Consider the following 24,793-nt stretch of genomic DNA (forward strand, 5'->3'; position numbering starts at 1 on the left):
TGGTTTACATACATTAATTTACAAAATCCTCACAACATCCCAGATGAAGAAATGGAGGCACAGAGAACTTACCCTGCCCAAGATCACACAGCTAGGAATGCTTGAACTCTGGGTTCCAGGCGCAGGAATTCTGGCTCTGGGTTCTGTGCTGCCTGCCTTATCCTTCACTGGTGTTTAAGTCCCATTAGCTGTGAGCCCAGAGCGCACTGATGCTTCTCAGGTCTCTGCCTCTGGCTCACTCACTCACTCTTTTTCTGTCTCTCAACATATTATTTATTGTTGTGTTTGTTTTGGGAAAAAACATTACACTGTGATAACCAGAATTCAAGACATGCAGAGTGACATGGAGGATGTAGTGAGGCATCTCTGTGCTCTTAGACAGTAGTTGGAATTGCTACTTCTATACAGGTGGACACCGAGTAATGTGGTCAGAGTTCCAGGGTTGTGGAAAACCAGGGTTCCTGCAGAAACGCAAAGAGCACAGCAGACTTGTTTACCAGATCAGGTCAAAGCTGCCTCACCGGAGTCAGAGGCAGGATCTCCAGGCAGGGTCTGAAAGTCAGAGGGCATGTGAGGGTGTCAGGAGTTCTGGAAGGTGCAGCTCTTGCCTTCCTTCCTGGGGTATTGGCCTCAGAGCAAGTCTGATTAACCAAACACAACCTCACATGGACCAAGCCAAGACAAGATGACTGCCAGTAGCATTTTGAAAGCCAAGAATCGGCTATTCCTCTTCAGGCAAATAAAATAGTTAACAAAAAAGTTGGACGTATGAGTAGGCCAGACTCCAAATCTCTCACTAGACACTAAACTGAATTTTAAAACTATATTATGAAGGTCTGTTGTTTATATCAAAGGTGTAAAACTTTGATCCACTGTTTTGTTTTGGTTTTTTTTTTTTTTTGAGGTGAAGGCTAGGGAGAAGACAGTAATAAGAATGCTTCTATTCCATTAGAAAGATTAAACTTAAAAACTTTTTTTTTTTCAATTAGTTTAGATCTGTGCTTTGCACACAGCCGCTGCCTGCCTGGCCACTTCCTGTTCATTTTCTACCCTGCTGCCAGATTGATTTTGCTGGCATGAGACATGGTTCTTATCGTGGCCATCTGTGCTTCAAACCCAGGAGTGGCTTATCACTGCCCAAAGGACACAGCCTTCGAAACTTTAACACGACATTCAAGACCCTCCAATAAGCTAACCTCTGCCTACCTTTTTTATACTTGAGATCTCTGAATAAATCTCCAGGAGCATTGCATTCTTCATCAAACCACAGTCCCTCCACACAACACACTCCATATCTGTCCTGGTGCCTTCTCCTCTGCCTGGAATGCTTGCACTCTGTGCTCTTGTTCTGCCTGGCTACTCCTGTGTAGACTTTAAGACTTGACTCATGGGTCACTTTCTCCAGGAAGTGATTTATTCCCCACCATCCCCACTAAGCCTGAGACCTGTGCTCTCTACTCCTGTGTCATATCTCTATGCTTGCATTGTCTATCTACAAAATTCAATTCACTTTATTATAACTTTCTTATATCTTATCCCTTAAAGAGGAGACCTATGCCCTATTCCTCTTTAATTTCTCAGCCCTTGCACATTGCCTGGTAAAAGGTAAATGCTTGAATGTTTTCTGGGTGAATGAGTAAGTACATGAAAAGCAGAACCCAGGAATCTCATTCACCGATTTCCTCTAGTTATGTTTGACTTGCCATTTATTGTCTCAATCAGTGATAGACAACAGTGTCCCAGGGAGCCCCAGAGATCTTAGCGTGACAACTGATGCTCAGTTCCTACAGTGCCATCAGGAAGTGTCATATTTAATCCATGTGATGATTAGATTGCCTTGGGGCCACACACACATTTTTAAAGCTGTCATTTAAAACCGTAATGTAATGCAATAATATTTAAAGCCTCATCTATTAGCATATCAGCCTAACAGTGCTCTCTCCCCTGGAGAGAGCCAAGTGGCATGATGGTATACAGACTGTAAAAGATGTATGTCTGTCTGAGCACAGATTACAAACTCCTAGAGAACAGAGTCTCTGACTATCTTACTCACTGTTGGGGTCCAGGCCTGGCTCATAGTAGACCCTCAATAAATCCTGGTTGAGTTCATGAAAGAATAAGATCTACTGTTCCCATTAAAAGCGGTAAGAAAAGAGCCAAACTCTGACTCATATCACTCAAGCTTAAGAACAATGAATAAATTCCTAAACTGTGCTTCTGTTTAAATTTTTCTTCCCAGTGCTTATCATTTATCCTGCTGAGTAAAGTAGTTAATATCGGAAATTTTGATTTTATGAGTTTTTGAATTTTACACCAGGGAACCAGACTCAGCAGATATATGTCCATGTACTGAAAACCTCACACAAGGCTGTAGCTCCCAACTGAATTAAATTTAGGAATAGAAGGTTAAATGGCAGAGGGTAATGGCTGGACTCCTGTGCTTTTCTCACTGTGACATTTATTTGTGTTTGCTCTTTCTTGATGATGCAATGAGATTTTTCTTCCTAGGGCAAATTGTTGATTTGACCTTGATTTACTAACAATAATACACAAAGTTAAATTTACAGGCATTTTTGGACATTTTTTTCATTATAACTCATCTCTTTCCTTTAGGGTATACCTCAGTTACCATGTGCCAAAGCGTTATACAACTATGAAGGCAAGGAGCCTGGAGACCTTAAGTTTAGCAAAGGGGACATCATCATTTTACGGCGACAAGTGGATGAAAATTGGTACCACGGTGAAGTCAACGGCATACATGGCTTTTTCCCCACCAATTTTGTGCAGATTATCAAACCTTTACCTCAGCCTCCACCTCAGTGCAAAGCACTTTATGACTTTGAAGTGAAAGACAAGGAAGCAGACAAAGATTGCCTTCCATTTGCAAAGGTAAAGTTAGAGCGAGATTGTTCTCATTTGCCAGTCCTTTCTCTGTGCCTGGATACACGAGAGGATGGCTTTGTGTCCTTTTGCAAAAAGATACAGTAGGTTTTTGTGAACTATCTCACTGTACTTAAAAACAAACAAACAAAAAAAAAAACCGTGGAGATAGTCTTAAAATCACAAAGAAAGTAATTTTGGGCATAGACTGTCTGTAGGAAAGATAATTTTGGTTGATACCCTATGTAGTATCATTTTCATATCTAGAGCCTTGATTAATTACATGATGTATCATTATTTTACATTCCTGTTGATTCTTTTGACAGTGTAAGATTTCTCCCCTCAGGTGTCGTCACTGTGGCTCTGTGTCCTCCACCATAGTCCATTGTGCTCCTCTCTCCCCCATAACATTCCCTGCTCCTCCCCTGTTAGATATCTTAGATCTGTGCTCAGCTATCAAGGATTGGTTTTAAAGTTTGTCTTTGTCTGACCCCCCCCCCTTTTTTTTTCTTTTTTGGTTTCTCTGTGTTCCACATATAAGTGACACCATCTGGTATTTATCTTTCTCCTGGCTTATTTCCCTTAGCACAACCCCTTCCAGCTTCATCTGTGTTGCCACAAGTGGCATGAGTTCACTTTTTTTTTTTTTTAGAATTTTTTTTTTTATAGAGGCATGTTTTTATTTATTTATATATTTATTTGTTTTGTTTGTTTTTGTTTATACATGCACTGGGTACAGTCAGAAGCGCGGGAGGGTGAGAGAATTCACTAGAGCCAGAGCAGGGAGCAGAGCAGGCAGAAGGACCGAAGTACACTGCTGAGGGGAGCAGTGGGCCGCAGGAAAGATCTGCGCGCCAGGCGGGACCCTCCTCCGGTGGCCGGGGAGCAGCCGGGGAACGAACCGGCGCCGCAGAGGCTGCGGGCAGCTTGGCAACCCAGCGCTCAACTGCTGCGCCACTGGGGAGGCCCGAGTTCACCTTTTTTGATCCATGAGTCGTATTCCATTCATTATGTATAACACATCATCTTGAATTATGTATCTGTTTTGGGGCATTTAGGTTGTTTCTATATCTTAGCTATTGTAAATAGGTATAGCCTAAGTTTAATTCTAAGCTACTTTACAAAGTGCGTACGCCAGTTAGGAATTTTAAGTCTCTGAATTATGATAACAGTGAAACACTTTTATGTCCTTATTTTATATGTAGATTTCTTTGCTGAAAAAGATCCAGGAATATATGTCACTGAATTGAAGATTTGATTGATAAAATTTGGATTTTCAGGAGATTTGTCTTTTTTGTAAAGAAACACAGAAAAATACACATTTAAATGGACGTTGATGTGTTATCAGAGAGAAAGTGAGAAAATCCTACAAATCAATTTATAAAAGAAATACTAGAGGCTGGGATGGGTAGCACTTGAGGTTGTTGTTTATAAATATAAATAAAATAAGCAGGTGTAGAGGGGTTCATAATTTTACCACTGCCTGAAATGACCCCATGTTGGTTGGTAGTTGCCATTTAGTTCATGCAGACATTGGATTCCTGCACCAAAGATTTGTTGTATCATCTTAATTCATGTATTTTCAACAGTTGAGCCCCTTTGAAAGGGAAATTAAGTGGCAAGTGTCTTAATGTGACCAGGTGGACTAATGTTTGCTGTTTCTTCAGGATGATGTTCTGACTGTGATTCGCAGAGTGGATGAAAACTGGGCTGAAGGCATGCTGGCCGACAAAATAGGAATATTTCCAATTTCATATGTTGAGGTAAGCAAATCTGTAGGAACATCAATCATTTAGTATCCAGCTCAGTAAAAAAAAAATTGTAATTATGCAATCTGAATGTTAAGCTCTCATCATCACTTTTCAACGTATAAAACAGCAAAACATTATGTTGTACACCTTTAATTAGTACAATTTTAATTTTCTGTTATATCTTAATAAAACTGGAGGGAAAAGATAAAAACCTTATTTATTAAGAAAAAAATATAGTCCTCACTATATAGGCAGCAGAAACACCCCATTCCAGATCATTGGCTGGATTAGGATGAATTCCTCCATCCTGCCCCACAATAACTGAAGACTGAGATGTTTGAAACTCTTTACTTTGTGCCCTGCTAAAAGCATTCCTGCAAGTCCTGAGATGTTATTGTATGCTTCCAGTTGGTGCCTGTACTGTTTCTACTCCATTTACCAGTTTCTGGGTGGGGTGGGGGGAGTCATGAGTGTATCTGTTTATTTGTTTGCATCTTTCTTTATCTGCCACATCATCAGAACTGGAGTAATGATGTGTAGAGGCAGCCTCCGAAAACTTCAAATAAATGAAAGAATGCCCCTCCGCTCCATTGCATCAGCATCTTAGCACTCTCCCCTTTTAAAATCAGCTTTACTCAGAAAGGTTATGGTGAACCTGACTCAGCGAAATTCTTGTCGAGAATATGTATAAAGTTACATGTTTGTGTTACTCTAAATTAAAAATGAACAAGAAAGTTACAATTTATAGTATGCCTTTGTTACATCATATATTGTAAGCTTTCATGTCCTTTAGTCATGCTGAAAACCAAATTGATGTTATTTTCAAAGAATAAAACACAGTCCAAACCGCCATAAAAGGATAGTAGAGGCCTCATGAGGCTTTGGGGAGAAGTGAGGCCTTGGTTGATGTCTATGATAAATAGAGGGGCGAAAAGAAATGAAAAGGTACATATTTATGGCAGGAAGAACATCTATTCAGGGAGACCAGCATGTCTAAAAGCCAAAAAGTAAAAGCAAGCATGAGTTTTGGGGGATTTGAACATAATTCTGTTCTTGAAGATATCAAAGCTTCTATCTTAAGCATGTTAAAAAGAAAAACTACCTCACTTGTTTTCCATCTTTTTATCTGAGGCATTTGTTTTGGCATGATTCTGAAAACTAAAATGACAAATTGTGTCATTGTAGCCAGCATTCAATTTCCTCTACAGACGGTGAGATTGCCAAAGTTTGCATTAAAAATAGTTTGACTACTGTATATCCAAGGGAAACTAATTCAAACCATGTACAAGTCTTGAATTTTATCCTTACCCTTCAGATGTTCCTGTTTGTTGAAATATTTTTTCTTCCTTTGAAAGTAAACAAAAGGAAAAAATTCTTAACTCTTGGGCACGCCTTTCTGTACATTATTTATGTATTCTAACTGTGGGTCATGGAAAATTACAAACATCTCCAAGTATTTGAACAGATACACTGAAGAGCATGGGAAAGCACCAGATTAGTAATGAAAGCCTGTCTTTACTTGTTAGGTATTATCAATATTACGTGCCAATACTTGGTTCATGATGCATGAAAAAGGATTGCTATACTTTTGTTTTGGGGCAGGTATAAAATTGTGCAAATAGGCATAAAAGGTCCACCCACAGCAAATCCAGAGTCACTTAGAGTCATTAGGATTATTTACTCTGATTTAAATTGGAAAGGTAAATTTCTGCCCAAGTGGAAAGTATTTTCATTGTTTTGCTTCTTTCAAATGAGTATTTTCTCCATTTGAACCAGAATTTTGCCAGTTGAGACAAGGCAAACAAATCATCTATCTCTCAGAGACTATGAACATTTCTTTGATGTCAAATCATCAGACTGAAGTTTCTGGTGGGGAGCAGGGCAACTGGGGATTAGTGACACCTGGTTTAGCCTTTAGGGGAATAAAGTGGAGGCAGATTTCAATAGCAACCCACCGAACTTCAGCTATTTAAATAAGGTGTAGACTGTCTCACAAGGCCGTCTCAGAAAGGTAAAGCCAACTGTAGTCCTCAGAAACTGAAATTTTTTTCCCTTAAATAATGTTTTTTCTCTTGCTCTGTTAACCACTTCAGGGTCCAGACAGTTTTCAATGTAAAACCAGGCTTTGTTACAAAAAAGATCCCTGTACATTATTTTCATTTATCTTGTAAACAGACATTTAAGTCTCTTATCAGTGTTAGATGCTTTTTTTCTCAGTGCTGCTCTAAACTGTTGACTCCCACCCCCAAGCTCCAGAGGCTTGAGGAGATAGAGTGTGATAATGCTATTGACCCTTAAAGCACTGGTGCATGGAGGTCTAGTGATGCCAACTACCACACAGTGGTGAGTTGGCACATAACTTAGAATTGTAGAGGTTTGTTGGATCCATGAATGCACAACTACAGATAGAAGAAAAAAATCTGCATGTAAGTGGTTCCTTTAAGTCAAACCAGTATTGTTCATGAGTCAGCTGTATATCTCAGAGGCTTTGATACTGCTGTGTTTATCCATAGTGGTTTGTAGTTCAGATTAGCTTTCAACCCAGAGTATACCAGAGTATAGTAATTATCAAATAAAGACTCTCACCTATAATAAGGAAAGTGTGTTCAGATTTGATTCTGGGTTTCTCGAGAAACATCTTCATTTGCCATAACTTGTCAGCAGAAGCTGGAATTCCCCCTTCACTACTCATTGTTGACTTTATTAATGGAAATGCCAAAGTACTTGCTAGTGGCAGACACCCTAAAGTAGATAGGTCTTTGGGGTAGGATTGTAGATTCAGATCTGGAGTAGAAACTCTGGGGTTGGTGGTTTAGCTGTAGAACTGTGGAATTAAAGGGAGGGGGGTGTAAAATTGAAGAAGCTGAGCTTTTAGAGGTAGGTAGGAAGAAAAATTGAGTTGGAGGTCTGAGATAGTGAGAAATGTTACTGGAGTGTCTGTCTCTTCCTTTCTTCAGTTGTCCTGCCTCTTCTCCTCCTCAGCCTGTGGTAGCGATTGACAAACAAATGACCTCTTATTCAAGTGCAAAATTCTTCAAGGTTTGAAAAGAGAAGTGGGGTCTTCAACGAGGGGAGGGAGGAAGGGAAATACTCTATAAATGGCCTCAGGTTCTGTTCCGTAAAGTCTTTAAGCTTTTGAGTTTAGGGTCCTTCTGCCTGTTCACTCCTCCTTCTGGAGATTCTCGATCAAATGCCCTCCTGGTCAAGCCATGAATAGTGGTTATGATTCTATTTAGACAGGGCCTTTCCAGACGGGAGCAGGTTGGATAGTAGTTAGTAAGAGTTTCTTGGGGAAAACCCCAGGAATTCTTAAAGACATCATGGCAGGAGATGTATAAAAGGGTATATTTCTCAAGGACTGAATGCATTTATAAAAAAAAAAAATCAGTGGTCTGCTCCTTTCTTTGTTCAAAAATACTAGTCTTCTCCAAAATAGAATGGAGGATTTTAATGACCTCATTAATTCAGAGCCAGCTCATTCAAGTTTAGCAGACGTTTGGACAAAGATGACATGATTCTTAGCAAACAAAAGGTTTGAATGAAGTAAGTGCTAAATATGGCGGTTTGGTTTTTTTTTTTAAGCATTATTATGCATTGTAGTCTTACAATGAATTATAAATATTTATTTAGCTATCATGTTATTTTGATTCCTACTCATTTGCTTAAAATGTCACTCACCTAGTTTGCTCATGACAAAAGCAATTAAATAACTTGCTCCTTTTGCCATAAATAATATGAAAATAATTGAACGAAGTAGTGACCTAATAAGCAACTATTCTTATTCTTTAGTCACTGCCAGAGAAAAGAGCAACATTTCTCATTCTTTAGATCTTTTGCTTAAGTGTCACTTCTGACAGATTTCCCTCATCATCTTACCTAAAGTAATTCCTCCTCTTTTACTTTACCTTGCACACAAAGTGGTGTGGTGCTGGAGGAAAAACTTGGACTCTGACTCCAGATGGCTGGGATTCAAGTCTCAGCTGCTACTAATTGGGTGACTTTGGACTTTGTCTCCACATTTGTAAAATCATAGAGCCACTCCATGCATAGGGTAAATTAATTCTAGTGAAACTTATATTCTGCCTAGCACCTAGAAAGATTGCTGTTTGTGATAACTATGATTCTCACCATTATTAATATTATTCCTCCACAGCACTTTCTACTCTCTGTTTTGTTATTTGGTAACATGGGTACTGTCTACCGACCCTCCTTGCCCCTGTTAGAAGATGAACTCTTCAGAGCCAGGATCTGTCTTCATGGTTTTCCTTGGCCCCCTGAGATCCTGTACAATACTTGCCCCTGGTAGACTCTTGATAAATGTTGGTTGAATGAATGAATGAGCAACCTAAGAACTTTAAAAAATGGTTCTAAGCCAAAAACAAACTGGCTTTTGGATGTTGCTAACTTTTATACTTTTTACCTAACTTGTGTCATTTACTACCTAGGCATATATTTTATTATTGGTTTACCCTTGGTCTTGCATCAAGAAGTTACATTCCTCAAAGCCAAAAGATCTACTGTGTGACCCCAGTGAAAAAAAATTTTTTAAATAAATGTGTTTGTTTATTCCTTATTTAGGATTTTTCCAGACTCAGTCATAGCCATAGATTAGATCTCGGCGCTTCTGCAGATTATTTACCTCTAATAGAGACAGGACTCCCTAATCGTGAGATGAATTTTCACCTGCGTGAGATTACTCCTTGGACTTAGTTTATTGTCAAGGATCTTCATTTTTTCCCAATATCTTTATTTTGTTGTAAGTTGCTTATAATAAACTGCACATACTTAAATGTATAGTTCAATGAGTTATTTGTTGTTTTTAGCTGTTATAATTGCCCATAAGCAAATAGTAGAATTTTTAATGTCTAGAGTAAAGAAGCAAGTGTTAACAGCCTTGCCACGGGAAAATCGTATGTGCAGTCTCTGAGAGCTCAGTGGCTGAGTGGGGATGCTGACTTCCTCTGCTGTGGAGTCAGGACTTTGGAGGGCTGTGGAGTCAGGGAGCTACTCTCTGTGTTCCAAGGAATTAGAAGTGGAGGTTTGGTTTAAAACTGTAGAGGTGAACCTTGGAGGAGCTGAGAATAAAAACGTTAGCTTGACTTCTTAACCTGGAGACTCTGCTGCAAAGAATAATGAGACCAAAAGAATAGTATTTGATTTAATAGTCAGAGAGTCGATGAAACAATGTAAAAAGATATTCTGTCACTTATATTTTGTGATGTATCCTTTTATTTTAAAATTAAAGTTAAATGTTCAATGATTGAAATCATTTTGTATTCAAGAAATGTAAGGGGCCTCCCCGGTGGCGCAGCGGTTGGGCGCTGGGTTGCCAAGCTGCCCGCAGCCTCTGCGGTGCGGGTTTAATCCCCGGCTGCTCCCCAGCCACCAGAAGAGGGTCCCACATGGCGCGCAGACCTCTCCTGCCGCCCGCTGCTCCCCTCAGCAGTGTACTTCAGTCCTTCTGCCTGCTCTGCTCCCCGCTCTGGCTCTGGTGAATTCTCTCACCCTCCCGCGCTTCTGACTGTACCCAGTGCTTGTATAAATAAATAAATAAATAAATACATAAATCTTTAAAAAAAAAAAAAAGAAATGTAAGAAAAACTTTGAGAAATGGGAAAGAATGACATAACTTAGCATCCAAATTTTCCCTTCAGTTCTGAAGTAATTTAAGTTTTATAAATGAAATTAGGAGATATTGTTGCATAATCAGTAAGAATTACTCCATTGCTTAGCATCAGACTTTCACCTTTAATTTTGATTGACCAAATACATTGGAGCTGCTTTTGAGTAGCTTTTTTTTTTTTTTTTTAAAGCGCTGTGGGCTTTGACCCAGGGTGCAGGTTTTCATATCTTCTGTGTGTTATGAACCAGATACAAGTAATTGTTGCTTTTTGTTCACCTTACTGACAAAGAGGGAGAATAGTTTCCGGTAAGTACAAAGGTAAATCTCTTCTGCACTTTAGGATCAATTGCTTAATATCTGTGGCTATAGGCAACTTTGCTAGACTCCATTCTGAACAAGACTCCTTATTTAGAGCAGTTTATGCTCCATATATTATTAAGCAGCTACTTTCTAATTAAGAGTTTCCTTTTGGTTTCCATCAGGAAAACATTCAAGGAGCTGAGATTCAGAAGAACGGTTAATTTTTATTGAGTTCTCACCGCTTGAATGGGCAGTTTCCAATGCTTTGGTTAGTTTTATAGAACATAAAAATGCAGGTTTCCTGTAAAGCCTTAACCAGAGGCCAAGGATAATGACCAAATGGTGTCTAACATCTACAGTGCTTCCCCAGGAATCTGAGAATTCTTCAGCTTGGCTCTACCTCCCTGTGCATACCCAGGCGTCTCACTAAGTTGGTCTACTAATCATTCTGAAAACAAATCTTAGGATTGCTGCCTTTCCAGCTCATCGGAGATAATTTCGTTGTTTGTCTCTCTGTAGAAAGTCTTTCTTCCCTAATTTTCATATGCAGAAATAAAACAGAGCAACCCTCTCCTTGCACGGAACTTCCACAGTGCTCACTTTTTGCCATTCTTACAGCCCTGGCAGATGCTAAGAGCACAGTCAAGTATAAGGATGATGGTGGTTTCCTCTATTCCTTAAGAGCCACATCTTATACAAGGACTATTTTTAATGATTTTATTTCTATAATATCACATCCCAGAAAAGTTGGAAAGGAGCAAATAACCCTTAGTCCTATCACATTGGTAAATATCCTTCCATTCTTTCTCTTTGTGCTTTAATGATATGATACACATGATTTTGTCTTTCTCCACATTATGATAATACAACTAACCATCAGTTTTGATGAGTATATAATAAGCATTCTAGTAACTAAACCATAATTTAGTTAATTATTCGTTCCATTTTTTAAACTACTTAAGTGTCTTGTTTAGGGACATACAGCTGGTAATTGAGAGGTGAATCAGGGTCTCTATCCTGCACTTGATTACTGCCTAGACTCCTGCCCTGCGCTAGCCTCAGAGCTCAGGGGGCCCTAATGTTCCAGATGTTGGCACAGAATCATCATGATCATGATCATCATTAAATTTTGCTTAACGAATGTATAGGACATTTGGATTCTAGTCAAGAGTAATGAAAATTTTCAAGTTCTAACACAAATGGTTTTCAGAAAGGATTCATTGCTCAACAACTTCAAATATCTGAGGTTGCCTTTTCTAAGAGAGAAATGGCAGACTAATGGAAACCATAATATCTTATGGTCGACTAAGTTTTATTAATTCTATTTCTAATGCATCTTAAAGTTCTACATCTTTAAGAAGCAAAGTAGTTTCGTTTTAATTAACCACGTGTTGTATATCGTGAAGAAGACTGAATGTTCTATACGATTCTGCATGTTTCTCTGCAAATGTGGCATATAAATGGCATGAACAGAAGCATCTTGATTATTAAATCAACAGGGAACAAATTTCTCTATAATGAAACACAGTGTGATTCAGAAACATTTTTCCTAAGTGTTGTAAAGCAACATTGCCTTTTGTAATAGAGTATAGTGCAGTACCTATTTCAGCTTGACATACACAGAGTAAAATTTTCTCTCTATGCTGCAAACCAGGAAGATTTGAACAAAATTGCAAAATCACTAAGGTCAATATCTTAGAATTCTTCTGTGCCACAGTCATCCTTGGTGATCTTTTCTTCCTTCCCATTCCCTATTACACCTTTGGTTACCCTTTGGCCACTCCAGTTCCTGAGATTGCCTTCCTGGCTGCCAGCTAGCTGCCTTTTCATAGCCTTTGTTTTATTCTCTCAGTTATATCTACCACTTCTCTCCCTTCCCCTGCATTCCCCCACCCCAGTAAAATTAACCATCACAACCACCTTTCTTTAGCTCCTTGAAATTGTCTATGTATTTCTGGGGCATTGGTTGCATGCCTGGTCTGGGGCACATTGCAGGGTCTTGAATTCTTAGTGCCTTTTACTTTTCTTCTTGCCTCTATCTTCTCTGCTTTTTCCTCCCTAAGTCATAGACCACCAACTAATATGACCCCCACATGACTTTTATGCTTGGCTTATAGAGTGGTTTTGTTTTAATTAGTTGCTAAGATGGGACAATCGGGAGGTCTTACATAGGTCTAATTTTTAGCTTTCATTAAAAAAAAAAATCAGCTGCCATCAGCAACAGCTGCCCCTTAAGTGCAGGCGGAACATCCCAGGTCAACATGTTGTCCACATTCCTTATTGGTCTCTTACCTGATCGTCTTCATTCATTGACCTCACTTGCCTGAGCTCTACAGACCTGAGAATTTGCAAGTCAGCCCTTTAACATTAGAAATCCATTAAGCCGTTCCCAGTGTCTTCTTTTTTCAATACACAGAGGTGAAGTTACGCTGTTTCCCTCTTTCCTTTACCCAGTACTCTGCCTGGCTTACCGTAGTCACTTAGAAAACATTTGTATGAGCAAAAGAATCCAAATGTTTGATTCTGGTCAGCATGGACCTAGGCCTGTATACCTAACACAGAGATGAGAAAAGATATTTGTATTTTGCATAAGCATGAAACTTTACAGATCATTAAGTCCAATTTCCTGTTATATATGAAAATTTAGGATACTCAACATAAGATAAAGTGACTTGCCCAAGGCAGCAAAGCCAGCTAAGACGTCTCTGTGAATTGTGAGAATAACTCACATTTGTATATGATTTTGTAGGTTATGAAGCACTTGAACCTTTACTTGGTTCTGGTATGTGCAGAAATGGTATTACCTTCCCATTTTCTACAGCTAAGGAAACTGAAACCATGGGTTTTAAGTGGTTCACCCAAGATCACTCAACCAGTGAGGGCAGAGATCTGACTCTGAGCTAGACCTCTCAACTCCAAATTCAGAGCTTTTCCAATGGTTTTCTTTGACATTCCTTTATTCAGCTGTGTAAGCTAAAATTTCTTTCAGACTTTCCGTGAAGTGCTCCCTCCCTTCACCCCTTGTATTTCAAAATCAGAAACCTGAAAAAGAAGATTTTAGTTTATTTTTTAACAGTTGGGGCCAACAGAGGTAGAAATAATTAAAACTAGGGAGGAGTTAAATAACTGATGCTTCACCTTCCTAACCTAGTAGAATGAGGCAGTTACTTTGAAAATCCTTTTCCTGTGGCAAGATATTGTGAGGGTTGTATAACCAGCCTGTGTTCTTCATTGTCCTGCTGTGTAAGGAGTAACCCTTGTTGCCCTTAGCAGTGAACTACTTCAGGTCTTGGGAGGCTTCAGAAAGCTGGGCGTGGGAGGTCAGGGGAGTAGGTTCAGTCTGCTTTCTCAGTTCAGCAAATTATATGGTTGATGAGCTCCAGGATTGCCTCCTGTGTGCAGCTTTCTCCTTTCTCTCCTGAGGGTCTCAAGCTGAGCTGGCTGGTAATATGTGGCAAGTGAGCCCTTTATTTTTTATTTTGTTTTTATTTGTTTTCACTTATGCATACAAGAACTGGGAAGTAGGCTCGAGGTGCTGGGGGTAAGAGGATTCACCAGAGACAGAGTGGGGAGCAGAACAGGTGGATCTCCTGAAACACATTACTGAGGGGAGCAGTGGGCGAGACAGGAGAGGTCTGCTGTGCCATGTGGGTAGCTCCCTGCTGGGGATTGAACTCATGCTGCAGTGGCTGCCAATAGCTTGATAGCACTGAGACTTTAACCCCTATGCCACCAGAGAGGCCCAAATGAGCCCTTTAAATGTGGGTTGTTCACATTGAGTGTGACATAAGTATACAGTGCACACTAGATTGCTTAGTTCCTAGCAAAGAGAACGTTAACTCTCACAAGAGTTCTTGATATTGATTCCATGTTAAAGTGATAATAGCTTAGAATATATTGGGTTAAATATCTTATTAAAATTATTTTTACCTGTCCTTTTTGTGTTTTCACATGTGGTCTGTAAGAGGTTTGAAATTACACATATGGCTCACAGTGCACTTTAATTGGACAGTGCTGCTCTGAAGACAGCTCTTCCTTCCCTTGATAGTTCTAAGAGACCAACATTCTTTCTCATTCAACAAATATTTACAGAGGCCTAAATGGATCTTCTACCTGAGAGAGACTTTGGGATCAATTTGAAAAGACCGCTGAGTAATCCCTTCAGTCTCTCTAATTATTCCTCTTCTGTGGGGGAGTCTTGTATTATAAATGAAGGCTGAGCTTGCTTTTGTGTTTGGATCATCCAGAAACAAAAACTAGTCGCCTAAATTGCATGGAAGAATAGGAGACTAATGGAAATACAAATTCCGTATTCCTGTTCTGTAAAAATCATTTTGCAAAGATCCATAATGTGAGGCAAGATATTCTCATTTCTGCTAAGAGGAGGCAAAGCGTGGATTTCCATCTCATAGCCTTCACTGCTAGTTTGCTCAAAGTGTCAGTTCTCTGGGGGAGGAATGTTGGACTTAGCTGTGCAGCAGAATGTAGAAGTGCTCCGCTTAAAACGTGATTCACCAAGGAAGTGTTTCAGCTGAGGGGGACTGTCAGAGAAATGGTGACTGGACAGCTGCTGCACCGTGTGGTAAAGACAAGGCTGGTCCACTTTACTCAACCCAAAACCAGATATGCATGTGATAAATAAATGAGCTGTAAAAACAAAAAGGAAAAAATAAGGAATTATATTATAGTAGTGAACATGTATTACTTTTATAATACATTTCTAGAGTCTTTCTCTTTTATCAAAAAACAATTATTGGACCTCCCTGGTGGCTCAAAGGGTTAAGACTCAGCACTATGAAGCTAACCACAGCCACTGCAGCACAAGTTCGATCCCCGGCCAGGGAGGTGACCCATATGGTGCAGCAGACCTCTCCCGTCTCACCCGCTGCTCCCCTCAGGAGTGTATTTCAGTCAATCCACCTGTTCTGTTCCCCCTCTGTCTTTGGTGAATCCTCTCACCCCCTGCACTGTGGCTGTACCCCAGTTCTTATATGAATGAATAAATAAATAAAATCTTCAAAAAATTTATATTCATGAATACCCCATTGGGTTGTAATCAGAATTGGTTCCTCTCCTCAAATCTGTTTGTATTTTTTCAGTGCTTGAAAAGTAGAGACTGATTTATCTGTAAAGTTTCAAATAAGATAGTGATTATTCAATTTAGTTCTCATTAATTTTTTTCCTTAAAAGGAAAATGTTATATCCTATTTTTTTTAAATGCTATTTTCTCTTTAGCAAAGATGACGATCATGCACAAAAAAATTATTTTGACTTTTTTAATGGAAGGGGCATTGGTTTATAACATATAGGTTTCAGTTGTGTAACTTATAAATCAACATCTGTCTACAGTATATTGTTTGCCACCAAAATAACTTAAGCTGCCTTGTTATTGTTATTATGATTTTGTAAGTATTTCCTTATTATGTTTATTTATGCTTTAGATAATTCTTTTAAAATTTACAGTTTTCCCCAAAAAGATGTTAGTTTTAAGATCCACAAGTCCCATTAATCCCTGCTTTTAACTCTAGTCTAAGTTCTACCTTGTATCCAAACTAGTTCTTATCAATTATTCCTAAGCAAGTGCTTGGAAGAAGGTATTTTAGGATACAAATTTATTTTGCAGGTGATGAGTGCACTCCTAAATTTAAAGGTCATGGTTAGATAAATGTCATGAAAAGCCTACACCACTGAGCTCAAACAAACACTCATAAATGAACTTTATCAAAATTCCATTCAAAGCTGTCAGATCCTTTCTTTACTGTTGTTACTGAAGGTTAAGTTACACTTACAGCCAAAGCCTCTTTAAGTTTATGCCTGATTTACCTAATGCTCCTACCAAAATAGCCTTAACTGTATGATTTTCCTTGGTTGTATTAGGACAGTGTGTAGTGTTTCTGAATACTAAACCTCTTCTACTTCAGAAGAAGTCTCAAGTAATTTTGGGAGATGACAGTATCCTGCTAACAAATGCTGTTGTTCATGTATAAAAATGAAATGTAGGAAAAATACTATTTAGAGGAATAGAAATGGAATAGAAAAATGAAGCATACCTGCTTAAAGTGAGATCATGTACTACACATGTGGAGTGCTAAAAGAGACCAAAAAAAAAAAAAATGATTCCAGCTTCCTAATTTTATAGATGAGGAAGCTGTCTTCAGGAGAGGTATCAATAAGATGGTTTCCTGAATGTCAAAATTTCGTGAATGGTTGTGCCAAGACTAAGACTATTGGTCTTCTGCTTATATTTTGTAGCTCCCCCACGCCATAATCTGTCTCCCTGCATGCATGTTCTTCGACATTAAGACTTGTTTTTCAACCCCATGGGCCAACAATTCCACTCCTCGATATATCTGTCATATCCAGTTGCTTGCTTATATGCACCAAAAGACACATACACAATAATTCACGGTAGCATTGTTCTTAATAGCCAAAATCTATAGGAAAGGGAAGAGGAAGGAGGGAAAGTGAGCATATATAAAGGGAGGGTAGTTTAAAATAAGTCATAAATAGAATGGATAAATAAATTGTGGTATATCAACACAGTGGAATATTACACATCAGTTAAATGAAAAAATACTACTGATTGATGAAGCAGTATTAAAAATCTCAAGTAGCATTGCTGGGTGAGAGAAGCCAAACATAAGAACTTATGGAAAGCCCTTGTATTACTTGTGTCTGTGTATAAGATCCTTAATGGCAGTGACCACTTCTCAGCACCTGTAGAACTCCAGCATTTATCACATTATCTTCCACAGAACAGGTGTCAATGAATATTTACTGTAATAGAAAATATGTGATACAGAAAAAGACACAAGGGAAGCAGCCAGTTATTTTTTCTAATGAAGGAGACACCAATAATTTAATTCTTAAGATATTTATACCAGAGCATAGCATATAGAAACCTGAAATATTAACACAATATTAACTGGTGCTTAGGTAGTGACTAGACGATGGTAATGGGTTGGATTGTTTCAGAACAGACATGGGTAACAATCTGTGGTTTGACCCCAGGATCATTTTAACCATGATATCGTGTAGTTGTAATAGTTTTCTTTATTGGTATTTTTGGCCTAAATGGGGAGGACACCTCAACTCTTTCCCCTATTTCTATTTAGTTCAGTGCAAGGAAAACAATTAATCAGTCAGATTCCAGCATGCTGGGTAGGCCATGCTTTTGAGGATTTGTACCTTGGGGTCTAAATGAGCTTATACTGGAATAAGGGCTCCTTTTCCTCTGCCATTGCCTGGCATACAAGAACTGGGGTGTATGCCAGAGGTGAGAGAAGTGAGAGGATTCACCAGAGACAGAGTGGGGAGCAGAGCAGGCAGATCTACTGAAAGCATTGCCTGGGTAGGCCATGCTTTTGAGGATTAGTACCTTGGGGTTTAAATGAGCTTATACTGGAATAAGGGCTCCTTTTCCTCTGCCATTGCCTGGCAAGCTGGTCTTTCATTTGTTGGGGTGATACATTTATATTGAAGACAACAGAGTAGCTCTTCTGTCTGCTTTGATTTCAGATCCCATACAACCAGGCTGTGGTGCTCATTTACTTTAATATTAGAGCTCTACATTGAGCTGTAGGCCACTCCCATATTGATGATAAAACATTACACCTCTTTCTTTAGGCACTTGATTCTGTAGGGAACCACCCAGAAGGTGGGACAGGTAGACTAGGTAGGATTTGTACATTCTGGATGTCCTGGTCTAATACCATTTTAGTGATATAAATAAAACTACCCATTAATGGTATTCATTTCTTCATCCCTATACACATACCACACACAGTCCTGATGATCTACTTCCTCCTGTCTCTGGCACATCCCTCATTGGTAGATGGTGTTGTGACATTCCTGTCTATTATTCTTGCAAGTTTATCATGCAGAAAAAAATTCCTTGAACTCTGAAGGAGAGATATGCTCATGGTTGACAAAGATGTGCCCTGCGAAATATAGATCAGACAGACCAGGTGAATTGGAGTCCCTGGAGAGCTCAGGAACAAATTGTTAATCAATTTGCAATCATCTATACAACCACCGGCTACTGAGCTGCAATTAATCCAGCTTTGTGTGTAGCCACTGTGCAAGTTCACTAATTCCATTCTTCTGGTAGGACATTCACATTTATAGGGTGAGAAGACATGGTCCCAACCATTTAGGTGGGTGGGAAATAGCTTTTGGTGGTGGTATTTTATCTAAAGCCATTTGTGAAGTGCTGAGAATGCAATGCTGAGATGGGAAAATTTCTTTTATCCTTAAATTTTCTTAAAGTACTTAAAGTACCTTAAAATTATCTTTAAAAATCAACTGTTTTATCTCAGTTGTTTTTTTTTTTTAATGTGAGGTTAAACTATGAACTCAGTGTTTTTCCATGTTTGTAGTATCTAGGTAAGTTATATACAGCTTCTTATCATTGAAATGTTTTCAAACTAATTTTTTGCAGCTTTAAGGAAAGCAAAAAAAAAAAAAAGAAGTGTGTTCTTCCTTTCTTGCTGGTGCTGTAACTTAGTGCACAGCTGTTGACCGTGGGTGCCTTTGTGCCCTGACTTCTTACACTCAGACAGCTTTTCAATAGATACATTCATAAATTCAAGTCCAGATGTCTTACCCTGTTATGATTTAAAATGTAAACACATATGAAAATAACTGATTACAATGTCATGTCAAAAATTTATCATGTTTCTACCAACTTTTTTTGTGAGGTTCCCTCAAAATACAGAGGCAGGAGGTTATTTACTAAGATAGTTTATGAGTTAACACTTAGTAGTTTCATTCATCTTTCTTGCTCATTTTTGCCAAACCCTGAAGTTATCTCTTCACTATTCAGTTATGCTCTGAACAGATATCCAGGCTTTTATTGGACAAGAGTATTCAGTCAGAGAGATGTACCTGTTCTTCTAACTTTCATCCAGGAACTGAAATTAACCTCCATTTGTTACTGGCAGATTTTAAAATTCAACATTCTGAAAACTCTTTGGAAAAAATTATCTTAACTTCATCATTCTTACCTTGGAATTGCTGATATATTTTCTTGCCAATGCAAACCTGGAAGTGGTGATGTTAACTTTTAGATACGAGTGTGTTGAAACGAAATCTCAGGGCACCCTTGAGCACTGCTAACCTTCTTGTGTCTGCTGGCTTGCAGTTTAACTCAGCTGCCAAGCAGCTGATCGAGTGGGATAAGCCTCCTGCGCCAGGAGTCGATGCTGGAGAATGCACGTCGGCGGCAGCCCAGAGCAGCACTGCCCCAAAGCACTCGGACACCAAGAAGAACACCAAAAAGCGACACTCTTTCACGTCCCTTACCATGGCCAGCAAGTCCTCCCAGGCCTCCCAGCACCGCCACTCCATGGAGATCAGCCCTCCTGTGCTCATCAGCTCCAGCAACCCCACAGCCGCTGCTCGCATCAGTGAGCTCTCTGGCCTTTCCTGCAGTGCCCCTTCTCAGGTAAACCTTCCCAAAGGTGTGGACAGAGCTGGGCCACAAGATGACCTACTCACAGGGAAGTCTATATTTGTTCTCTAGCTGAACAGCATTGTCTCATTAAGTCCTCAGCAGACAGCACCTTTCCTGCAGTTAAGCCTGTCTTCATTTTATAGATGGAAAAGGGGGAATGGAAACTAATTGGCGAGTGAGACTCCCGAACCATTTAGTCATTCTCAAAGGAAAGATCAGAAATTATAAGATGATTTAAATATATTTACCAGTTTTACCAAGCAGTCGCTCAGTTTTCCAGGACCTTCTCACAAAGCTGCTGTGGGAGATCTTGCCAATTTCATCTCTGTCCAATCCAAAGGTGCTATGATCAGAACTCACTGAGCTTGCTGTTGCCTGACTATGCCTAATTCACCTGATGCTTAGGCTTCCGTCTGAATGTAGAGAAAAGGGCTGGGAAGAAACATTTAATTGAAATTAGAACTTTTTTTTTAAAAAAGATTTATTTAGGCATACAAGAACTGGGGTGTATGCCAGAGGTGAGAGAAGTGAGAGGATTCACCAGAGACAGAGTGGGGAGCAGAGCAGGCAGATCTACTGAAATACACTGCTGTGGGGAGCAGTGGGCAAGACCAGAGAGGTCTGCTGCACTGTGTGGGTCACCTACCTGGCCAGGGATTGAACCCATGCTGCAGTGATTGGTGATAGCTTGATGGTGCTGAGACTTTAACCCCTATGCTACCAGGGAGGCCCCCAAATTAGAACTTTTTAAATTTAAACTTTAAATCAAAGTGTATCATCACTTTGGACTGTCTTAAAAATTAGCTACTCATTAATCTCGAGTTAATGATAATATATAGCAGATGATTGGGAACATTCATTGATTCATTTGGCAAGCATTTTTAAGTGCCTTATTATTAGACCCTTCTTAGGCACAGTGTATACAATAATGAGTAAGGTACGGGGCTTGCCTTCATTAGGCCTTAATTCTGACTATAAGACAAGCCTCTCTGTGGCTCTGCCTAAGTAATAGGCCTGTAGATTTAGCCAATACGGTGACAACCCAGAGGTCACAGAGGCTAGTCCAAAGCAGCCTGCCCCAAGCAGAAGAAATTCCTTCTAAGTTTTCATTTTTCAAATCCATGCCGAATTTACAGTCCACTCTACAATATAGCTATGCTTTTTTAAAATATAAAAACTTATTTTCTCTTTTAAAAAATAAAAAAAGAAATAAGCAAACTTGTGGTCCTGGTCCTCAAGAATTTACAGTTTGGGGGGCTGTTTTGACTATAGAATAAAAATGTACAATAAAGTTATCGGTATTTTTCTCCCAATTTTATTGAAAATTATTTTCTCATAACCTCATTTACTTGACCCTGCTCCTTTAGATTAATGCTGCTTGTAGTGAGTAAAATGCATTCATCTTCTGAACAGGATTGTGGTTTGCTGGCATTTCTAGGTAGCAGAACCTTGCAACTTTTGACCTTATGAGGGAAACAAGACACACACACACACACACACACACACCCCAACCATTAGATCACTAGTCTGATGAAGACCAGGGGTCTTTGTTTTGTTTGCTGATACATCCCAAATGGCAGGCTAATAAGTACTCGAATATTTGTTGAATGAACAAGTGACTCTGGGAAAATGGGTAGAGGGCAAAGCCATGTTGTTTGAAATGTAACCTAATTACACCCATGTGAAAAATACACGTGAATTATAGATCAGAGTGAGAAGTGCCAAGTGGGGGCTACTTTGGGAGGGTTCAAAGGTGAAGATTTTTGGAATAGGTTCTGATGGCATCCAGATGGCTCTTCACTTTATTTTTTATTTTGCAATCCAGTAGTATTTGCATGACGATGCTTCCTTGAAATGAAAAGATAAGCTTCTGCTGAGAATTGTGGCAACTCAGAGTGGGACTAGCTTTAGAAGAATGAATAGTAATCTTTTGGCAGAGAGAAAATGAGAAGAGAAAGGAGTATCACCGTGTGTTTGCATCTTTTGTGGAGAACCCGGCAGTCAGGTGTGAGCTTGTCTGATGCCATCACAACAGGGCTGGGAAGGAAGGCTATAAAAGTAGAGCTATTTTTGTTTTGGTTTAAGTAGCTTAGGAAACAAGGCTCTTTCTGTGTTCCTTTAAAACAGCCTTCCCTTCACCCAACCCTCCCCTCCTCCCATATTCCAATTCGTTCTGTGTGCAGTGGGAACGTGTTGCCTCAGGGAGAAGTTATTTCTAAAAGAGGATGGGAGATGTTTGAAGTGCTGCCCGCTTTCTCCAGCTTAGGTTTACAGAAAACACTACTTGTTGTGGGACTGTGTACATTGGAGGAACCACAGTCCACAATACAGCAGTGAGTGCATGTGGCATATGGGAGAGGCAAACACGCTCCTAAACCATAGCACTTGGAGGAGGTGAGAAATGGTGAGGCTGTTTAAAATAGGGCTCTCCTTTTCTTCTGCCCAGTGAAGAGCCTGTCAGGTTTGATGAAGGCATATTGCTGAAAGCATCTCCTGCTGTTGGTATGATTTCTTCCTTGCTTTTCTTCGACTAGGCTTGGTTGCATTCTCTCCTTTGGATGAACTCTGCAGACAGGCAGTTCAGTGCTGGTGGATAGCACCCTCTGCTTCACCTTTCCACAATCCGGGCAGGTCCTTCCATTCAGGTTTCTAACCGGCGCTTAGAGATTTCACCTTCTTGTCCAAGGTCTAGACACCAGCGTGGAGAAGTGGACGGCAGCTTGGAGCAAAGGACTTGCTGTGATTGGAGTTGGTGACTGTTGAGTGAAGGCTTTAAAATATATATATTGGAAGACTATGTATAGCCTTGGTGAGCAGGTGCTCACCAGAACAGATGTGCACAGATGCCTGTGATTGATATCTTGAAAAGCTCATGACGCTACAAGCAACCAAGCTGTTTGTCTGCACCTCTCTCTGACCACACCCATGATATAATTTGGCCTCTGCCAACTAAAAGAGTGATTCATAAGATGAAGTGTTTTTGTGGCATTTTTGTATTGAAGATTCATCACCTATTCCCATTTGTTTTCCTCAAATCTCTAACTTCCTCCCCCTCCACCCCATAACCCTGTGGGGGAGACCAAATTGCTGTGCAGTGAGACATGAGAAAAAAATGAGCTCAGAAAGTCAGGTTGTCCCTATTCAGGGTATTTGCCCTGGATATGCTCACCTATAGCCAACTAACTACTACTTCCTGTTCTTCTGCTTTTAGTCATTGTAAAGGCAGGACTGGACACAGTGCAGGTTTTCTGATCCCATGCAGACCGGGTAAAGGATGAGTCAGAATCCTCAGTGGTTTTGCAGGTTTTTTATTGGGGTTCACCAGGCATATGGCAAGCAGGGGTGCTGGGGGGCCGGGAGGCTGGCAGTCCTCCCAGCCCCCAGCAAATCCGCACTCTCTCTGGGCTCTCTGGCGTTTGTTCTGCTGCTTCTCGGCTTCTCTTTCAGCTTCGGCTTCGGCTTCGGCTTCTCTTTCAGCTTGGGCTTCGGCTTCTGCTGCTGCTGGCGTCCCCGTGACACCCCCCTTAAAAGCACAGTCTTAGCTCAGCTGAATCCCGTCTACCTATGCCCACACCCTATTCCAGGTGCCCACCATCAGGCATGCATTCAGGACAAGGATCCATCATCTATCCTGATGGCGGAAGGGCAGAAAAGCCTGATATTTTCTTTACCCTACAGTCATTCTCTGGTGGATTCTAATATCTTCCTTTTCTCCAGGTCTAGGGATGGCCAGTGTGCTTTGGTGCCTGCAGGGCTCTCCCTCTTTGCTGCCTCCTCCCATGTCTATGCTGGCAGCACCCTTAGGGAGCTGTGGACCAGTCTCTCACAGGGGTCCAGAGATGTAAAATGACTTGTCTGTGGCCGTGATCTGGTTAGCGGTTAGTTACCCTGACTCCCCGTCTGAAGCTTTAAAATAAGTGTCACTCAGTAGTGAGATATTTTCAGGTATTTTAGGATCAGACCCAAGGGACTGTATTGGATTATATTTTAGTAGGTGTTTGGCTGTCCCAAAGGTTGGGGTGTGTACTTTGAAGTGGCTTCATTTTACTGTCTGAGAAAGACTACCGCTTTTATGTGGTACTGACTTACAGGTATCTGTGGAGTGTATCTGTAAGCAGGTTTATTGGATAAAGTAGCTAAAAGCCTTTGGGTTTTAGCCTAACATGAGAAACCAGTGTGCTTCTTATTAGAAATTGATTGAAAATAGACTGGTTCACTGAGGAGACAGAACGAGGGCTTGGGGAGAAACTCTTGTTAGTGGCACTCTTGGATCTGTGTAGGTTCAGGCTGTCAATTCCGTCAATATAGGGGCTAGCAGGTACAGGTGTGAATTTAAAAGGATGTGGGTTCCATGCATAACAGATGTATTTGTGAAAATAAATTGAGATGCTGCTTATCCCCAGCCTTGGCAGGGCCTAATCCAGGAGGAAACTGAAAGCTTCTTCAAGCCCCCTGGGAACTAATCTCTGAGCTTTTCTTTGTTCTGATAATCTTTCTCTTAATTTACGGGAATTGAGGAAACTATGTTTGGGATTAAGTCTTTTTACACAATATCCATTGTTTTTGTGTGTCATTGTGTCCTTGGGGAAACAAGGTACCAACCAACCACATTCCAGTAATAGTGGAGAAAAAACATTTTATTTGTGCGGGAACCCACACCAGTAGCACAAACACTCTGCGTCCTGCAGTTGGACGTAAGTGAAATTGATCCAATAACCAAACACAGGCAATGAAATGACCTGAATAACTCACTTTTTTCCTAGTAAAATAATCTTGACTAGTATC

At 40.1% G+C, this 24,793-nt stretch overlaps 1 protein-coding gene across 1 annotated transcript in view; it reads left to right on the forward strand.

Moving 5' to 3' along the window:
* Window positions 1–24,793, forward strand: part of SH3RF1 (SH3 domain containing ring finger 1) — a gene marked incomplete at both ends in the record, with an annotated part of 142,695 nt that overhangs the window by 85,605 nt on the left and 32,297 nt on the right. The window contains 3 exons of the mRNA XM_084232146.1: window positions 2,614–2,889; window positions 4,548–4,643; window positions 19,697–19,999. Coding sequence (XP_084088272.1) covers window positions 2,614–2,889; window positions 4,548–4,643; window positions 19,697–19,999 — 675 coding nt within the window. The remainder of the gene's footprint in view (window positions 1–2,613; window positions 2,890–4,547; window positions 4,644–19,696; window positions 20,000–24,793) is intronic.

The sequence above is a fragment of the Talpa europaea genome (assembly GCF_964194135.1).
Source record: "Talpa europaea genome assembly, chromosome: 4".
Taxonomy (NCBI): Eukaryota; Metazoa; Chordata; class Mammalia; order Eulipotyphla; family Talpidae; genus Talpa; species Talpa europaea.